The sequence below is a fragment of the Notothenia rossii genome (genome assembly GCF_949606895.1).
Source record: "Notothenia rossii genome assembly, chromosome: 9".
NCBI classification, from domain to species: Eukaryota; Metazoa; Chordata; class Actinopteri; order Perciformes; family Nototheniidae; genus Notothenia; species Notothenia rossii.
In genome coordinates, this window is record NC_136907.1 from 32,359,487 (window position 1) to 32,378,903 (window position 19,417).

At 40.2% G+C, this 19,417-nt stretch overlaps 2 protein-coding genes across 3 annotated transcripts in view; one reads left to right on the forward strand and one right to left on the reverse strand.

Annotated features, from left to right (window-relative positions):
- opcml (opioid binding protein/cell adhesion molecule-like) overlaps positions 1-19,417 on the forward strand; it is a 641,537-nt gene that overhangs the window by 101,378 nt on the left and 520,742 nt on the right. The window lies entirely within an intron of this gene.
- Positions 13,677-19,417, reverse strand: part of LOC307020795 (E3 SUMO-protein ligase ZBED1-like) — a 59,774-nt gene continuing 54,033 nt past the window's right edge. The window contains exons 2-5 of one of the 2 annotated variants that reach the window (XM_079652369.1): positions 15,371-16,748; positions 14,731-15,238; positions 14,353-14,539; positions 13,677-14,205 (exon numbers count right to left, since the gene is read on the reverse strand). In XM_079652369.1, coding sequence (XP_079508495.1) covers positions 13,732-14,205; positions 14,353-14,539; positions 14,731-15,238; positions 15,371-15,548 — 1,347 coding nt within the window. In that variant the 5' untranslated portion in view covers positions 15,549-16,748 and the 3' untranslated portion in view covers positions 13,677-13,731. Of the gene's footprint in view, positions 14,206-14,352; positions 14,540-14,730; positions 15,239-15,370; positions 16,820-19,417 lie in introns of those variants that run through there. The other variant, XM_079652368.1, reaches the window with a different exon arrangement.

A 19,417-nucleotide genomic window follows, 5' to 3' on the forward strand; every position in this document is an offset into this window, starting at 1 on the left:
AGATGGGACTTGTTGAGGGCCCTTTTGAAGGCGTCAAGTGTGGGGATGTTGTTGATCGCCGCAGGGAGCGCATTCCAGAGAGTGGGGGCTGCCATACTGAAGGCTCTATCCCCGAAGGTTCACAGGTTGGTGCGGGGGGCCAGAGTCTGAAGACCGCAGGCTCCGGGGAAGGGCGTGTGGGAAGAACAGCGAGCCAGCTAGCAGCTAGCCGCATTAGCCTGGTAGAAACCGGACCTCGAACCTCAGCAGCGGTGATGGAAAACACCCCAGTTGAGATGGCAGGACTGAGGGAGGGTTCGTGGATAGTCCTGGGAGCGTGGCAGAGAGGAGCCCAGTCGGGGTATTCCAGAGCGGGGATTCCGCGGATAGCAGAGCACGACGGTGAGCTCGTTTTGCTAATGGCAGGACGGCAGAGGCTAGGAGCTAAACAGCAGCCAAACATAATCAGCTGAGCAACGGAGATGGCAGAAACACAAAACCAGAGCAGAACAATCTTTTCGCTGTTTATGTGAAAAAGATTTGACGGCAGGGAGTGATAGACACGAGGAATAAGCGTTGGCAAGAAGAGCGGCGAAAAACATGCTAGCGTCCCCTCTAGCAAACTTGATTAACAGACTTCTCTCTTCCAATGTTAGCCAATGGGAAAACGTCATTTTGGGACCCAATGACGCCATGTCTAACCACACAGACACACATCAGGTGCTCGCTCATTATTCCGTATTCTGCCATTGTATGCTCTTTGTTTCTAAATGTATCAACGTATTGCGAACCAAAACAAAATAACATGCAGTAGGCTAGTTTAACATTTAATTCCACTCATTGCGGCGTGCCGTTTAATCATTCAAATAATATTTAAGCTTCTTATAAGTGAAAATATTTAAAAGAGAAGGGTTTAGAAAAAGTGTCTTTACTATAGGAAATATGCATTCCACGGTTGCCTACAATGCAGGCATTTGTTTTTATTTAATTTTTGTTAACGAGTAACATCTATTAGAACAGGCACATCCAAAATTACATTAGCCCACCCAAAATTGAAATCCTGGCGCCTCGGCTGTCTCTAACAGTAAGAAAGTGGATCACATCACTCCAGTTCTGAAGTCTTTACACTGGCTTCCTGTGTGTCAAAGAATAGATTTCAAAATACTGCTGCTGGTTTATAAAGCACTGAATGGTTTAGGACCAAAATACATTTCTGACCTCCTGATAAAAGATGAACCATCCAGAACTCTCAGGTCTTCAGGGACTGGTCAGCTTTCTGTCCCCAGAGTCAGAACTACACATGGTAAAGCAGCATTCAGTTATTATGCTCCAAATATCTGGAACAAACTACCAGAAACCTGCAGGTCCGCTGCAACTCTCACTAGTTTTAAATCCAGGCTGAAGACCTTTCTTTTTGCCGCTGCTTTTAATTGATGTATTCATATCTTAAACTGCACTGTAACTTTTATTATCTTTGTTTTTTAATGCCATTTTCTTAATGTCTTTCATTTTTGTAAAGCACTTTGAATTGCCATGTGTTGAGTCCCCCCAAAGGTAGTTAAAGTCATTATTGGGATTAAAGTTCCCTTGTAGGTGGTTAAAGTCCCCTACGTGTGCCGTTTTGGTTTCAAAACCCTGGTTCGCAGAGGACACCAAAAAAGTCCTAGAAAAGACAACTTAAACTTAACTAATGTGCATTTAAAGAAAAGAGGAATAGTTTTGGCGAAAACTAAAAAGGTAGGGGTACAGGAATTAGTTTTGGTTTCAATAGCCTGGTTCACGGAGGATACCAAAAAAGTCCTAGAAAGACAAGGTAAACTTAACTATGTGCATTTAAAAATAAAAAAGAGGAATAGTTTCGGCGAAAACTAAAAGGTACCATGGGGTCAGATTATAATTTTCCAAAGGAGGGTTCGTTCAGATGTGTGTATCTCACACTGCACTGTAACTGTGATTCATGTATATTTGCTTTTAAATAAGTGTTTTTAAATGTCATTTTACAATATGTTTCCTAAATGCTATTAATGTCTTTCATTTTTGTATGGTGAAATGTGCTATATAAATAAACTTGCCTTGCCTTGATCCATTTATATAAAAACCTATCTGAAAATCAGCTGATCAGATTTTGGCCGCTTTGTGATGTTTGATCGATTTTTTGGCTTGTGTAACCATTGGCCAATAGCCAACCAAGGTAACCCCCCCCCCCCCCCCACCCTTATCATCTGGATCTCCTCCTAGAGCACCATTGAGTTCTTTTTAACCAAATATCTCTCAGAGGGGCATGGGGAGTGGCTCCTTATTTTTCCAGCCTGTCCTCCTACAAAAAACGACAATTTTGGCCGATTGTTCATGCCCTTATTACGACCCAGAGACACGTTTTAAAGCAGGGGTGGGGAACCTCCGGCCTCCGGGCCGTATACGGCCCGCGAGACCATTTGGTACGGCCCTCGAGGTAATTTATAAACACACGCAAAAAAGAAAAAAATTGAAGAAATATAGACCGCAAAAAAGAAAAAAAGCGAGTGCCTGTTTTTCCTGGCCAAGATTAGGGTCGTTGAACACAACACGAGCCTGACGTGTCTGACAGGGGTGCAGTTTTGACAGAGAGCCCCGGAACACCAGAACACCGCTCCGGCACTTGAGAAATTGCAGTTCCCATAAGGAGCCGTACACAATACATGCCGCAGTTTTTGCGTGGCTGTGTCTTTAGTTGTAAGCCCAGTGGTGATCTGCTCATCTGTCATACTGATCATACAGTCAATAACTTTGTTGTTATTAGCATCTGGTTAGCTAGCTATGCTAACGAATATAATAAGCTTTTTCTCCAACCAGTGAGGTAAAGGCACATCTTTATCATCATCTTTATTTATTTTATCTTTATTTATCTGTTGTTATTTTGTTTTACTTGCTTGTAAGCGCTTTGAGCACCAGGAAAAGCGCTTTATAAATGTAATGTATTATTATTATTATTATTATTGATATGATCATTATAGTTATGAAGAAATAAGAGAATAAAGTAAACAGGTATAAAATACTGTATGACAGTAAAACAAAGTTGTTATTAATAAAGAAGAATACAGTTTGAAAGGGGAGTGATTTGTAAAATATCCATAAAGAAAAATAAAATCTGCTTACAGTTCTGTTTCATATGGATGTTGAGAGATGTATCCATAGATCTCTTCATGTTGCTCTCAAAGTGCACCAGATTGATGCTTTTAACTTAAACATTTAAAAACAAATCTTCCCGGGGGAGCTTGCCCCCCGGACCCCCCTAGAGGGTGTGAGTTACCCCCCCACTTAAATCGTGTCCACATGGATATGAAACTAAATACATTTGCACACATCTTGTGTCCATATCTTTCTGTTGTGGTGGTCATGCCACACCGTGCACGTGCATGCATGCGCGAGTCATGGTGAGATATCTGGATTAAGAGGTTGCTTTTTCTTTGCACAGCATGAAAGAAAGGCCCAATGAATGGGCTGTGTTTTCTTTCTTTTTTTTTTAAGCAGAGCTCAATAATTTGTACGGCCCTCGGAGGATGTTGAAAAAAATTGAAATGGCCCTTGAGAGGAAAAAGGTTCCCCACCCCTGTTTTAAAGTGTATGTTGTTTCTTACACGACCACTAGAGATGCTCTAGTGGTCGTGTAAGAAACAACAAGTTGGGAAATGTTTTTGTTACAGCAGCATACTACTTTGTTCTACTCCACTACAATTCAGAGGTTAACCTGGTATTTTTACTCCACTACATTTATTTTAGTTACTTTGCAGATTCTGATTAATGATGTGAAAAGTAAACAACCCTTAAATCAGACTTTAGTTACACCTGAGTCAAATTCAGGGAAGGTGATTGTCAAGTGCCAAAATAAACTATGCAATATATTGGACGTTAAGTACTTTGTCAGACTTCATATTTATCTGTGGATAACCCCAACGTTTTTTTCTTATTCAAAAGAAGACCTTAACTTAAAGTACTCTTTAATGTTTGAATAAAGCCTTATTAGTTTGTCTGTTTTGCACATCCTCCTGTTAATATCTTTGGACGTCCTGCACTAAACTGTTTTATTGTTGAGATCACTACAGTATCTTCTTGATATTTTCTATTCTATATTTCTATCATGCCTTCTACTTTCCCCCAATTTTGTATGTAGGCTACTCTTAATATTTAAATGTTTTCATCAAATAAAACGTATTCAACAACAACATTCAATAACGTGCTTTAACCACTAGGCGGTGCGGGTTAAAAAAACAGTGGTGTAGTTCATAAAACATAATAATATCAAAGATAATATGACTTAACTTTATTGTGAAATCAAAACAGAACGGTAAAGGAAAATACAGTCTCTCGATTTGAAGCTTATGCATTGTACCATAAACCTGTATAGACCTGTAACAGTCAACTGCATGAGGAGTTGGAAAGGTAGTAAATAATATCTTTAAAAACTCCAAAAAAAGCCCTTTCTATCAGCTCTGCACCATTATGGTGTAAATACAGCCTATCTACAAATTGGATCAAATATAAAAGTCAGCCGAATTAGTGTTGATACTGCAAGGAGACGTATTGTGTGAAGAGAAATGGAAGATGTTGTTTAATTGCTAATATATTTATGATCCACGTCACGTATTCAGTTTTGGCGGCATTTCTTACAATTTGTCAAAAGGTCTTCTGATCGGGGCTCTATAAATAAATATCTACGGCAGATATGTAATATTTAATGCAGCCGAACCGTTATGTGATGACTTCCAAAGAGAAAAGCAAGAACACTCGGAATAAAGTATTATCTTATTTAAAAAAAATGTTTTTCCGATTTCATATCACATAAACAACATATCCCTACATGCATTGCGGCTAAAACAATCAATGTTTTAGCCTATCAAAACCTCTGAAAAAAGAAAGGTGTCCCTCAGAATCTAAAGAGAAATACCTATGGGAAAAACACAAAAGCATTGTACACAATTTAAACCAATAAATGTTGTATAATTAACAAGGATAAACTGATGTTTTTTAGTTGATGAGTACTGCAGATATCACTGTTAAATCATTTGATCATTGGTTTTATTATGAAAACGTTGAGACCGGAAATACTGTTTTCAACCCGTAACTTTACATGGAGGCTGCCGCATACCTCAGATCATCTTCGTAATATCTATCAAACTATAGATCCTACATATCGACTGGACGTGGATTCTAAAAGTACAATATATACCTCTCGCTAGAAATCTAATCAAAAAGCGTTTTAGTGGCCAAACTATCCTACAATGTAGGATTTTAATGAGAGGGTTATTGGTTTGCATTCAACGGGAGCACTAGAGGGCGAAAACTTTCAAACGTAATTATAGGACGTATTAAGCGCTTGAACAAACAACATATTTGGTTGTAATAAGGGCCTGAACAATCGGCCCATTTGGTTGTATGAGTTGGAGGACTTGTTGTATTTTTCATCTAAAGTAACAGACAGAGAATCAGCACTTTGGAAACAGGGCTGAAACAGAGGGGATTATGGGATGCTGCAATGATCTGTTTGGTGTTTCAGCCAATCAGAGACAGGTTCTGTATATATCTGAGACTTTTAATATATTGATGGAAAACCGTATAATAGGGGACCTTTAAGTTATTTTTGCCATATGAATGGAAGTCACAGGTTGTTGTGACTAATCTGGTGAAGCAGGGAGGGGAACACAGTGTTAATTGAGCTATACTGTAGACTATTTACATTTAGAAACAGTGTCACCATTACATAGTTTTTCCACTGCCCTGCTCAGTGCATATATATGAAACCTTTATGGTGTCGATATCAAATATGTTTGTGTAGGTTATGAGTAAATAAATATACATGAATTATTCTTATACAATTTGTCCTAATACATATTGGCCTTATAAATACAATGTTTGTGTAAAGACGCACAATAGCAAACCTGAACACGACACTAGGGTTAGTTCTTAGACTGCTTAAAGTTCAGACTATTACACGCAACATTGTTAAACAACCTTTTAGTTACAAAACCCATCTACAGTAGAGAAACGATTAGTTCAGGGGTGACACATACTGACAGAAAAAAACTACCCATGATACAGAAGTTTTTAGAAACGGCTGGGAAACTGAGATGATGCAGTTAAGACAGGACAGAAACCATCCTGGCAGTTCAACTTGAAACTGATAGGATGCAAATGATCACGTTGAGCATTATGTTTAAATATAGATAGCTCAAAATATCAGAACAGAAGGAGGAATGCCTGGTAGCTGATGCTCAAACTCAGTACACACCCTAACCGTGCATTTACACTCATGTTGCCAATGAACATATTAGTGCTAGTTATATTTAACCAGATATATTTTGTGTTGGGACAGTGTTTTTTTTCTATTCTGGAAATGATTGACCATCTTTTTAGTTGTGAAAACCTTTAAAGAGATGCTAACAATGTGCTAAGATGTTGTTATGAGCCTAAAGAGTTCCCAGCAAGATAAAGATTGTGCATTTACTATGTCAAATGTATATAGCCTTGAGTGTGTGCACGAAGCCGACGCCAATCCCCACATGATCTCACGGCCCTGGGATAGCTGCCATACAGTACACATGTCACAGTGGAGCTGTGTGCTGCAGGCTGTGTGCCCCTTATGGAACAATGGAGCCCATGCAGCGTGTGTGGACAGATACATGTACAAGCGAGAAACAGTGTGAGGAAGTAATGAGACGGACAGAGAGAATGTGTGTGAGCTGCATGAGCTTGCTTGCAAGACTTGTTTCCTTCCTCGTCTTCCTCCCCTGTGTAGATCACACAGAGGATCAGCGTGACAGTCGGTACAATAGGGGAGCAGATACAGATCAGCCCAGCTTTCATAACGGCACTGAGGCCAAGTTGCTCGTCACATTATATAAATGAGCACGGCTGCTGATTTCTATAATACATCACTGCGTGTTTGAACACAGCAAGATCCCTCCAATGATTCAGCGTTCATATATTCATTAAAGAACACAAGACGCTGCATATCTCAGAGGGTGGTTCTTCTCATGCACCTCATAATGAACACATAATGATAAATGGATGATAATATAAGGTGAGTAAAATAAGGTGTCCAGATTTTCAAAATCAAAACCGGGGACATTTTGAGTTTTGCGGTCAATATATCATTAACATATCCAATTTTCTTTACTGCTAAAGAAAAAGGGGGGACAATTCTGGTTCAATGTAATTCGAACATTTTAACAGCTGTAATAAACTGATGTGTACTAACTAATTACTATGGTAACCAACTAATTAATGAAACCTTTCAGAAAATCTGATTTCAAAACCATGGTAAGTGAAGTTAGAGTAAAGTATTAACTCACTTATTGAGTGTTTCATAGTTAATAACAAAACATTTTCAAACTACATAGGTTATAGCCTCAAGTTTATTTGATAATTAACATATGTACAAGATATAGAGACAACAGACAAGTAACACTAGCAGAATGACATACTATCAAAAACACTTCAACAGAGACACAACTGTCAGACACACTCGGACAAAGAGATCAAACTGTTTTTTAAAATTTTGGATAACCACCAGGAACTCAGCTGCAATTTCCTCTGCTGTTTCTCCTTTGAGTTCGACAAAATCGAGCAGTTTTGTTTCCACTGATATGTGCCATCATTTATCTTACAATATCTTATTAATATTGGCAGCAGCTTTACATATCCATGATTGGATGCATCAATGGACAGAGACACACATTCCACCAGGTCGGCCCTGTGTTACCAAGGTAGTTGCCCATGGTGCTAACACGTTACTCACTATGGCATCACATTTAGTCCTAGCACATGTACATTTAGATTGATAAAGCTTCCTTGTCAGTTGTGCTGTGCAATCCATAGATCTGAAACTATGATTGTGTCGCAAAGTGTGGTATGCAAAGACACCTTCCTGCACAGCTAGATCGCATTCTTCCTGGGAAGGGTCTACCTTCTTGAAGAATGTGGTGACAGAGGGCACACCAGCACGGGCAATGAGAGAGGCTATATGCTTTTTTGTCTGTTGATGTTCTGTTACTGCTGTTCTTCCTCCACTGGCAACTGAACATTTTGAATTACAAATGGTACAGTAACCATTGTATCATCTTGACCACCTGGGCGTATGAAGGAAAATTCTTTCATCATATTGTCATTTAACACTAGAACCGCCAACGGGTACATTTTACCCGCAGCTGTTTTTTGATTGTATGTAACTTTTGTTCAATAACATATTAAAGTCTCCCAGTCCGTGACTTTTCCTGAAAGTTTGTTATGTAGCACCCTCTGTTGTTAACAATTGTCAATATGAAGTCAGATTGAAAATATCGGAAAAAAAAATGCCACTTATATCTATATCCGCCAGCGGGTAATATTTACCTCATAGAAAATGCAGCGTAAACATGACGTGTTGCTATAGCAACGCCTTTTGTCTACTGCGGTTCCTTATAGATAGAGAGATATATTGAGAGAGATAGATAGATAGATAGATAGATAGATATATTGATAGATGGATAGAGAGAGAGATAGACAGATAGATAGTTATAGATAGTGTAACATCTTGGAGAATACAAGATCTTGGATGACTGAGCTCACGTTGAGGAAGTAATGCATGTGTGCAGGTTACGTGCCGGTTGAAGAAAGATGGACGCTCGGAATGAGAGAAGTAGTCCGCGTCGTCTATTTATGTAGACAATTATATGTTCATTGAACAGAACATTACAGATATATCGATAGAGAGAGATAGAGAGATTTGTACCTAAACAAAACACAAGTCTAACACCAAGTATTTAAATCAGCACTCTTAGCGATATTTTAAACTTCATGCTATCAGCACAACCTATATCATATGAAAAGGTTTGAGTCCACAGATTCTATTGGTATAAGTTTCATCCCTGTGCGATCAAAACTCACTGTTCTGTATGATAAATAAAAGAACATTGTACCTTGAAAATCTATAGCGGGTACATTCTACCCGTTGGCGGTTTTAGGTATACAGCGACCTCTGGCGGTTCTAGTGTTAAGGCACATTTTCTTCTGCTCTTTGTCACTATCCTTGTATACTCTTTGTACTCTGTTAACTTTTTCTTCCCCTCCAAACTTTCTCCCTTTTCTTAACTTGTCTTCTCTTTCTTCCTTTCTTTCTCTTTCTCACTATTGTACAATCTCTTTGCTTCTTTATCTTTATTCCGGTTTCCCCTTCTCATTCTGTTCTTCCTCTCTGATATTTAAAAATAGATCGTACATTATTAGATACACTTGGGTTAACAGTCACATTGTTTTCGTCACTGTATATATTGACCGGCTCTGTAATTATATAATTTAGTGGGAATGCTGTTAACAGCATTTGAACTAACTGTTCTTCTACGGACGAAAAGTTTATTATTATTCCGCCGACTTATTTTGCCGCGCTTCTCCTCCCGCATTGAAAATCGCAGAAACTCCGTTCAAACATCAAAACGTTCAGCTTGGTCGGGAATCGATGGCTATTACTTTTCTCATTCATAACCTTCATAATTCCAGAGATACATCCCATAATACATCAATTTTTTTACATTGAAGTCAATGGAGGAAATCTTCAGACTTCAACAAATCTTCATGTGACTTCAACTGCTAACTGTTCATTCATACTTTCACTCAGAAACCTCACTCCAACTTTGAAATGTTACACATCTTTCTGACATTATTCGTGTCGAACAACTTTTAAATCTGATTCTTACTTTTAGAGATATTAAACATTGTTCAGACTTTGTTTTAGAGGTTTTCTTCACATCTTAACATTAACTAGAGTGTGTGATGTCACAGCTATAGTGGAGGACAGCTTAAAATCACATTCATATATATTTTTTAAACTGCCATAATTCCCAAACCCTACATTCCTGAGACATAATTTATCATGGCAAACGTAGGTAAACATCTCGTAGCTTGAAAATGACAAATAATTAAGCAAAATAATTAAACAAAGTGCCTCTTGAGGGCATGAAGTGACAAAAACGTTCAACATGTCTCCATTAAAGCCCATTGTCATTTCAGGCAGATATTTCCTCACGGCAGCAGCCGCACACCTTTAGTTAAACTGTCAAAAAGGCCACATTATTAACCCGAAAGTACACAAAAATTACACTTCAGATACTCAACTTCCTTGACATACTTCACATTTTGATATTTCACAGATATCTGTTATCATTCTTCCACAAAACGTTCACATGTAAGAGGTTCATCTCTCATTCAGAACAATGAAGCCTTTGAAGTCTCGGCACCTCGTTAGCTCAACTATAAACAACTTTGCAATGGAACACGATGATGTCATCACTCCAACTGACATGCTCAGAGATCAGACTTCAGATAGCAGTGTGCTTACAGTCCAGCCGTGAAGACATCTACGGGAGAGTTTTGAGATTTCTTCAAATGCTGTTGCCATGGCAACACAATGCTCGCCTTGAAACACGGTTTTCTCATAACTTGAGTGAAAATACTCCAAACAGCCCAGAACTTCAAAGGTTTGGTAACGATGCAGCCATCAACGCATCTAAGCGTAGTATGGGGTGTCATCAAATGCCGTTGCCATGGCGACGGACCACTCGCCATGAAACACGATGTGGCTGTAAGTCCCATCGACACGGTCCAATCGTCCCCCAATCTTCACTTGTATATCACCGGTCAATGCCTCAACAGCTCTAGGCCAATTCTGAGATCTCACCATATAGGGCTGCACGATTTTGGGAAAAAATCGAATTGCGATTTTTCTGACAAATATTGCGATTTGCAATATTTGTTTTTAAGCGACCCAGCGTAAGTTTATTGTAAAATGCGGCCATAACTCCAGCTAGGAAGGTCGTATCAACATGCTCCCGTCTCTAGCACCCCCGCAGCCCGAGCTACGAGTGAAAGAACTAAAGTTACATGAAACTTCCATTGGGTTGCTTTAAAATCAAGCTTCAGTTTAAGATTCACCCTGTAAGAGATGTAACACATGTGATGGAGCATTACTAACCTGACTCAGATGGTTTGTTTCACCAAACCATCTAGGAAAGCTCCATTGGAAGCCATTTGGAAAGAGCAGGCACTTTCAAAAATACTTGGCAGGTGACTGGATCAATCTGTCTATCACCTTCTATCATGGGCCACTTCTGATTGGTTAACAATGGCTGGTACATGTGAAGCACAGCACTTCTGATTGGTGTGGATGACTGACACACAAGAAGAAAAAAAAAATGTGTCGAAAAAAAAAAGAAAAAGAAAATGTTAAAAAAATCCCAGGCTTTGCGATTTGATAATCGCATCATTTGAAATCGCGATTTCGATTTAAAATCGATTAATCTTTCAGCCCTATCACCATATTCCGTTTCCATGGAAACGCATCCCTCGCCATGAAACAGGATGTCGCTGTAAGTCCAATCGACACGGTCCAATTGTCCCCCAATCTTCACTTGTATATCACCAGTCCATGCTTCAACAGCTCTACGCCAAATCTGAGATCTCACCATAAGTCTTTTCTTGGAATCCCTCGCCATAAAACATGATGTCGCTATAACTCCTATGAAATTTTTCAAAATTGCTCAAACTTCACATGTGTGCTAACAGTCCAGCCGTAAAGACAGTTTTGAGATTTCTTCAAATGCCGTTGCCATGGCAACACAATACTCGCCTTGAAACACGGTTTTCAAAATACTTCAGTGAAAATACTCCAAACAGCCCAAAACTTCACAGGTTTGGTAACGATGCAGCCATCAACGCATCTAAGCGTATTATGGGGTGTCGTCAAATGCCGTTGCCATGGCGACAGATCATTCGCCAACAAAGTTAGTTCAGAAGTTCACAGTTCAAATATTCTGCTGCTTTTCCAAGCCTTTTTACTTTCTTTTTCTTCTCTCATCACACATTCAAGCCCCCAGTGTTCATGTATCATTTCAATCTAAATTCTTCACTTTCTTCTTACACATTACATTTCAGCATAGCAGTTTAGCGTCACATTTTCAGCATAAAGCATTCCCACTAGCAATTTCTTCAGGAATTGCATTCTCTAGTTACCATTACACTTCTATCCTTTCACATATCTTCCTAAAGTGTTTATTCTCTTCTTACTCTCCATGCTACCTGCAAAACTAAATCTTCTGACTGAATTCTATTTATTTTATGAAATGATCAAACCAAGGCCTGAAAACTGGCATTTTATATGCAAGTGATTCATATATAAAAAATATTTTAAATATTGGATACAGTACTATCAAGCCTACTACACGAAAGGGACAGGCACAGATCAATTTGATCAAAGATGCTCCAAAGTAGGGTACAAGTTTCCAAAACCCAGTGAAGTAGCACAATGCAGAATTCCTACAATTAAGCGGGACAGTGAAGGGTGTGTTAGGGCGATCAAGAAAAGAGAGCGAGCGGCGCAGTTAAGAATGAGAGAGTTTACGGAGCAGATCAAAAGAAACAGGAAGACAAAAGTAGAAGAAGAAGAATAATGAGCTGTATACTCTGTTTACCCAGTGTTTCATCACATGAAACGTTTTATTTCACCTTGCTATGTGATTTTAACGTACATAAAAAAACGGGGACATTTCCGGTGACAGTTTCAACCGGGGACAGGCCAATGAAAACGGGGACGTCTGGTCACCCTAGAGCAGGGGTATTCAACTCAAATTCAACGAGGTCCAGTTAGAGAACATTTCTAAGTTGCTTTATGAATTATTGTGATATATATTGAAGTAGCCTGTAGCTTTATCAACGTCTGCATGTAATTAACAACTGACTGCCAATCAAATAAAGAAAGTACAATTCATAAACAACAATATTTATTGTCAATTAACATTGAACTATACAGACATACAGTAAATACTGTGGATATGTCTAATGTTCCTCTCGGGCTGCATTTAAAAATAAAATAGAGAAAATAAATAAAATAGCTTTTGAAAATATGTGCATCTTAAAAGTGCTTAATTTTAGATAAATAAAATAAAGTGTAGCAGCAGCTTGAGTTTCCCTTTTTCTTTGTTAACCGTTTCACATCATGACTTTCAGACAATTATAGAACAATATCAGTCTTTACACATCATAACAATTGAACAGTTTTAAAGTTTCTCTTTCTTTCCCTCTTATATTGCAGTCCCTCACTCACTTTTTTTTATTCAGTGCGAGAATTGAGCTCGAGCTTGTCCTGCCAGGAGTTTAAATCTGGGCTGAAATGGTGTCAGGGCCATTCTTATTCACACATGCAGGTGCTCATTGGTTATCCTCGGTTAGCTCATTGGTTAGCCTCGGTTAGCTCATTGGTTAGCCTCGGTTAGCCTGCCCTAGAACGATATTTAGTTGTTGTGACCTCAGTTCTGACTTGAGAAGGAATGTTTGGTCAAACACTTTGTGTTTTTTCTAGTGGTGGGCATAGATTAATTTTTTTTATCTAGATTAATCTCACTGTATTCTTGGAATTAATCTAGATTAATCTAGATTAAAATGGCTCATTTGAATTCTGCCGAAGGCATTCAGAATATGTGTGCTACCCAAATAATGACTAAAAGTAAGTCTTTGAGAACGGGTTTCTCAAGCCAGGTGGTGCATTAGACCAGGGGCTCATCTCCAGTTTCCAAAATGCATCACAAACTGCTTGAGAAAGCTGTTCTATGATAATTGGTGATGAAAATAAATCAATGACAATGAGATGTACTTGTGTTTATTAACTGTTTATTTTTAGTTGAACAGTAGGCCTATATAATAGGTTGTAATGAACTGTTTACAGTCAGTAGCTTTGTGTCAGTCAAAGCTCTATTTCTCCTTCTTCCACCAGTCACTCAGGCAGACCAGTTTGTTCACATTTTCTGGTGACAAACAAGCTCTCCTCTTCTGCACAATATGGCCTGCTAAAGAAAAAAGTCTCTCGCATGGGACAGTTGTGGTAGGAGTCCCCAAGTATTTACGGGCAATTTGGGCCATCTTACCATAGACAGCAGTGTGCTCCGACCACCACTTCAGTGGACACTGATTTAGACTGGCACTGGGCTCTACCTTGTACCTCTCCACTCTACTATCTTCTGGTGTCTCCTCATCTGATTCTGAGTCGGATCCCATCAGTAGCAGGGCTGTTTTCTTCTTGGGTGGCTCAGGGTTCTCCTCCCTGAGTGGCTGCAGAGCAGGTTCTTCTCCCTTCATCAACGCACTTAGCTTTGCCCACACTGGCTCCCTCTCTGCTCTGGGCAAGCACTTGAGGTCCTTAAATCGTGGATCTAGAGCAGTCGCCACCTTTGATGAATAAAAAATAATAATTATTGATTTATGAAAATGTCACTTTCCAAATCCAACCTCCATATTTCTTCATGACTTTCTCATCTGGCTTTACAGTCTATTATGGTCATACAATGTAGTTATCTTCTGGTCACTCTGACATACCTTAAGCCATTCCAGGTGTATTTTCTCCCTCCGCTGGTTGAGGTCCTTGATGAAGGCAGCCTTGAATCGCACAATATAGGCAGGATCATCATCTGAGATGTTCATCGCGTGCTGGAGGTGGCACAGGGCAGGTAGAACCACAGAGCAGGATACATACTTATCTCCACCAAGGAGCTCAGTGATGTACCTACAGACAGACAGACAGACAGACATACAGACAGACAGACAGACAGACAGACAGACAGACAGCAAAAAATTATTAGTGACAGATTAATTTAACTCAGATTACACATTTAAGGGCAGGTGTTTCTTACATACAAAGTGACATTTAAAAACTTGTATGCCAATTCATGAACACACTATCTTTGTAGACCGTACCTGCATGGCTCCAGCAGTTTCTCTAGCTTTGCCAACTTCTCATAATCCGCATTTGTTGGGAGGGCCAGGTTGTGCTTCTGCAGCGACAGCGTTGTGTGCAGTGCGTCTCTGTTGCGCCTCACGCGCTTTATCATCTCAAAAGTGGAATTCCAACGTGTTGGAACATCTTGCACGAGTGACTCCATAACTTGTCCAAGGGAGGATTGTTGGACATTTAGCTCGTCTGAGTTGGCCGGACTGTGTTTGAAATGTCCGACCACTTTACGGCACTTGGCCAGTGCACCATCAAAACCACCTTCCCGAAGTGACATTACAATAGCTCTCTGTACAACATGCGCAACACAGGGCAAGTGCTCGAATGGAAGTATCCTCCCTGCTGCCACCATATTAGGAGCGCTATCTGTTCCAATAGTGCTTATTTTGTCAGTTATCCCCCACTGATTAGCGACGTCGAGGAACTGCCTTGCACACGCTTCTGCAAAGTGACGCTCCTCTGTTTTCATCACACCTAAGTAAATTAGAATAATTTCACTACTAGTAGTAAACAACTAGCAATTATCAAGAAGCAAACATAACGTGGTGGTAATTAAAAGGCTACGAAATTAAATTATGTAATTTAAAATGACATAACGTAGCATACCTAAAGCGAAGGAGTGAAGTTCCCAGCTAGCATCGATGAGGTGTACTGTAACGCCGAGGTAGTTGTCGTTGTTAACGGACGTCCAATGGTCCCCAGTCAGTGCTACAGACCTCGCCTCTACCATCTTCTCAACTTTCGTAGCTTTCTCTTCTGCGTGCTGGTCATGTATTCTCCTCATGATAGTTCGCCTCGCAGGTAGTTTTTAAGATGGGTCACCTGTGGCCGCCTGGAGAACAAGCTCGAGCCCGTCATCTTCAACCACGCTAATGGGCCTGCAGCTGGTGGCAATCCACTGAGCGACGAGACTAGTTAGCTTGGCTGATAGAGCTGTGCTGACGGGCTTGCCTCGGTTGCACTCAAACATAGTTGTTTGACGACGAGTCTTCCCCAGCGCTACATCAGTGCTTGGCCCGGCATCTTCCGCATTAGCTAAGGGATGCTTTGCGTTTAGGTGGTACTTGAGACTGGATGAACTCCTACAGTAAACTAATTCCGCATTGCACAAGGTGCAAACAACCTTATTTTTGTCGAGGTTTCCATCGGGAAGCTTCTTAAAAATAAATTTCCCCTGAAGCAAACCCGGCGGCTTCATACCTGCTGTATCCATGTTAGCATGTCACGTTTAATGTGGCTGATTTGACCGGGGTCAGATCCATAGACAGTAGAAGAAACACAGGTCAAAGACTCGATCTCGCCCCCTACAGTGCAATTCGGCTAGGTATACATCCGCGATAAATTATCAAGGTGAAAGTCATCATAGCTTGCGTAGTATAGACCCAGCTCCCAACCCAACTTTGAGAATAGATTAACGGCGATATTTTTTTTTATCGCCGACAAGAGTCTCACGTTAACGCAGTACGTTAACGCCGATAACTGCCCACCACTAGTTTTTTCTCATAGTGGCGTTTTGGCACTTTTAATGAGTGCCACGGTCTCTGAACAAATGAGACACACTGGCTCTGTGCTCCCAGTGGGCAGGATGAACATGAATGAGTCCGTCCACTAAGGGTTAAAAGCTCTGTTCTCACTGTCCACTTTCCTCTTCTTGGAGAGCGCCATGTGTAATTATTTGTCTCTCCCTGTCTGCCGCTAACACGCCTGTTCACTCTCCTCTCCGCTTCTCTCCCTGTTTCGCTAATTATTCTCTTCACTCACTTTCCTCTCCGCTTCTCTCTGCCACGCTCTCATCTCTTCTTCTGTGTTTCTCTCCCTGTATCGCTCACTCGTCTCTTTCGCCCCCTGTCGGCGGCGGTTAAAATAGAATTGCCCCGTCAAAATTGAAATCCCCTATTAATGTATTGATTATAGGTCCGGGTCCGTATAGGTCGGCGTCTGGGTCCGGATCCGGACCGCGGTCCGCCTGTTGCCGACCCCTGCCCTAGAGTAACAGTAGAAACAAAGTGAAGCACAGTTCAGGGGAAATGGCTCCAAACACCTGCTGTGAATTCATGGATGTCGCAGCCATTATATGAGGGTGGGACAAGTCCCCCCCCACCTTTTAAAATGATTAGTTTAGACCCCCCCACTTTTACCAGGTTTATCTGCAAAATAATCACCAGGATAATGATTGACTGTATTGCCAGACCTAATGTCAATAATCTGCATTATAAACATCAGAATCAGAAACAGGTTTATTGCCAGGTAGGTTCACACATACTAGGAATTTGACTTGATGTCATGGTGCATACATAAAATATAAAAAACAAGAAATCTAATATAAAATCTAATATAAAACACAAGGTGGCGCCATATCCATGTCATCATGTCAGTGAATGTAATTTGAATTTACCCTCTGTATGTGTCAAGGAAATAAAGTTGCCTTACCTTGAATGAAATTCATGCTACTCTTAATATTAGATACTGCGTTTTTAAGTGGCGATGGAGATTATTAGTTGACCCTGCTTTAAAGGATATCATTTGCCTTTACAAATGGAGCGCTTCATCACTGCCTGGGTTTTGGTTGAAGTGCATCCGAATGCTGCTGCGTTTTCGCGTTTTGCTAATTTTCCATCCAAAAAACACGTCGTCTACCTGTCCTGTAGCCTACCACTTGTTATGACTTCTCTCTCTCGCGTATTCCGTTAAGACCCACCCCATCTCACTCCTCCTGCTGAAACCTACTAATCAGAGTAGGGGCGGGTCTTCACAGAATACGTTTGGGGAACAAAATCAAGCTTTTTAACAGGCGAGTGGATTTTGGCAGGCAGTGAGTGCGGACCAACGATTGAACGATAACAAGAACGGCTCTCACCAAGTACGACTCGGTTCCCCTCGTTCGTACCAAAGAGCCGTTCAAAAGAATCGGCTCGGCTCAAAGTGCACCAGATTAATGCTTTTAACTTCAACATTTAAAAAGAAATCTTCACCGGACACCCCTAGAGGAGGTGAGGTCCACCACCTGCCCACACCCCCTGTCAAATTGTCCCACCCACATTGAGGATGCATAATGTGTGAATTATAAAGAGTGTGTGTTAGCAGATTCCATCATTTGTTTTAACATCATAGTTCTTTAGTCTTTGCTGCTTCACATACACTCTAAAAACTAAATCAGTGGCTTTGTAGATATCACAATAATAAAAAGCTATATTACCTTAATAAAATCTCTAAATATCACCAAAGTAATTGTTTGAGTTGGACATACCAAAATAAATGCTTCAAAATCCAACAGTTAATTTTGTGTAGGATTATTACTTTTATTTAAGTTGATTACACGAAAATAAATGAGTATTTGACTAACAAATTATATATTTAAGATATCCTTAATATATTTGGTAAATGTCAGTCAAAATATTTGAGAATTGGCTAATTATACTGATCAGTTTCAGGAACAGCAATTATTACTCATTCCAAATCAATATTCTTCATCTTTAACAAAGATTTAAGACATTGAGTAAATTACGCTAAACGTCATGAGTGGACCCCATTAACAATCGCGCGCAAATACAGCGTGCTCATGGGAAAAACATTTTATTTTCTATCTGCGCCACATGTGGAAACAAAGCAAGGAAAACAGCACGACGAGAAGCACCAGGAAAACTCCCTGAAAATCCTGGTAAGTAGCCAGCTAGAAAAAGTTAATGAAATATTGACCCTGTCTTTGTGCATATACAACTTTATAGCGTGTAATTATCTAAATACTGTCACACTTGCAGCCATGCTGTCGTAAGTCTAGCTAGTTTCTCTGTCCGCTTCTACACACGCATGGTGGACACAGTCAACCAGGTGAAGTGAAGCTAACGTTTTACTCGAGTAAAAAGTAGAAACATTAGCACCTGCTTTGTCCACAGATGTTGTTTCAAGTACCTAACCAACATGTCTGTGTAGCATAGTTAGCTGTTTATTTTAAGCCCCTTTTACACTGTTATTCAGAAATGCTGTAGTAAAGAAGATCCGCCATTACGTCTACTTTGTAATACTTAACCAGACAATGCCAGCATAATGCTGCCCCAGTGTGTGATGATATTAGATGGCATGCTGGCCTGACGTGTAACACAACGGCGACAGCGAATATGTGTGTCTGCATGTCCCGCCATGCGGGAATAACGGCTCAACAGTCTCTCGGCGAAAGTATAAAGATAAATGCACCTTGTTTGTGTAAGGTGGCTGTTAGTTTATTTACACACACACACACACACACACACACACACACACACACACACACACACACACACACACACACACACACACACACACACACACACACACACACACACACACACACACACACACACACACACACACACACACACACACACACACACACACACACACACACACACACACACACACACACACACACACACACACACACACACACACACATGAAACCGTTTCATCATTATTCTAAGAAGGCATTGCATTTTCTTAAGAGGAGTGGCCTACTTGCCCAACTTATGTTTTGTCATATTTATGGGGGAGCACTTGATGAGAGCAAGTAAAGTTGAATATGTTTTTGTGAAGCATGATAAATATGTTCAATATCTGTTTCACAGCACCGACTGCACTAACGGAGAGAAGTTGAACCGAGAAAACGAAACAGAGGAGGTG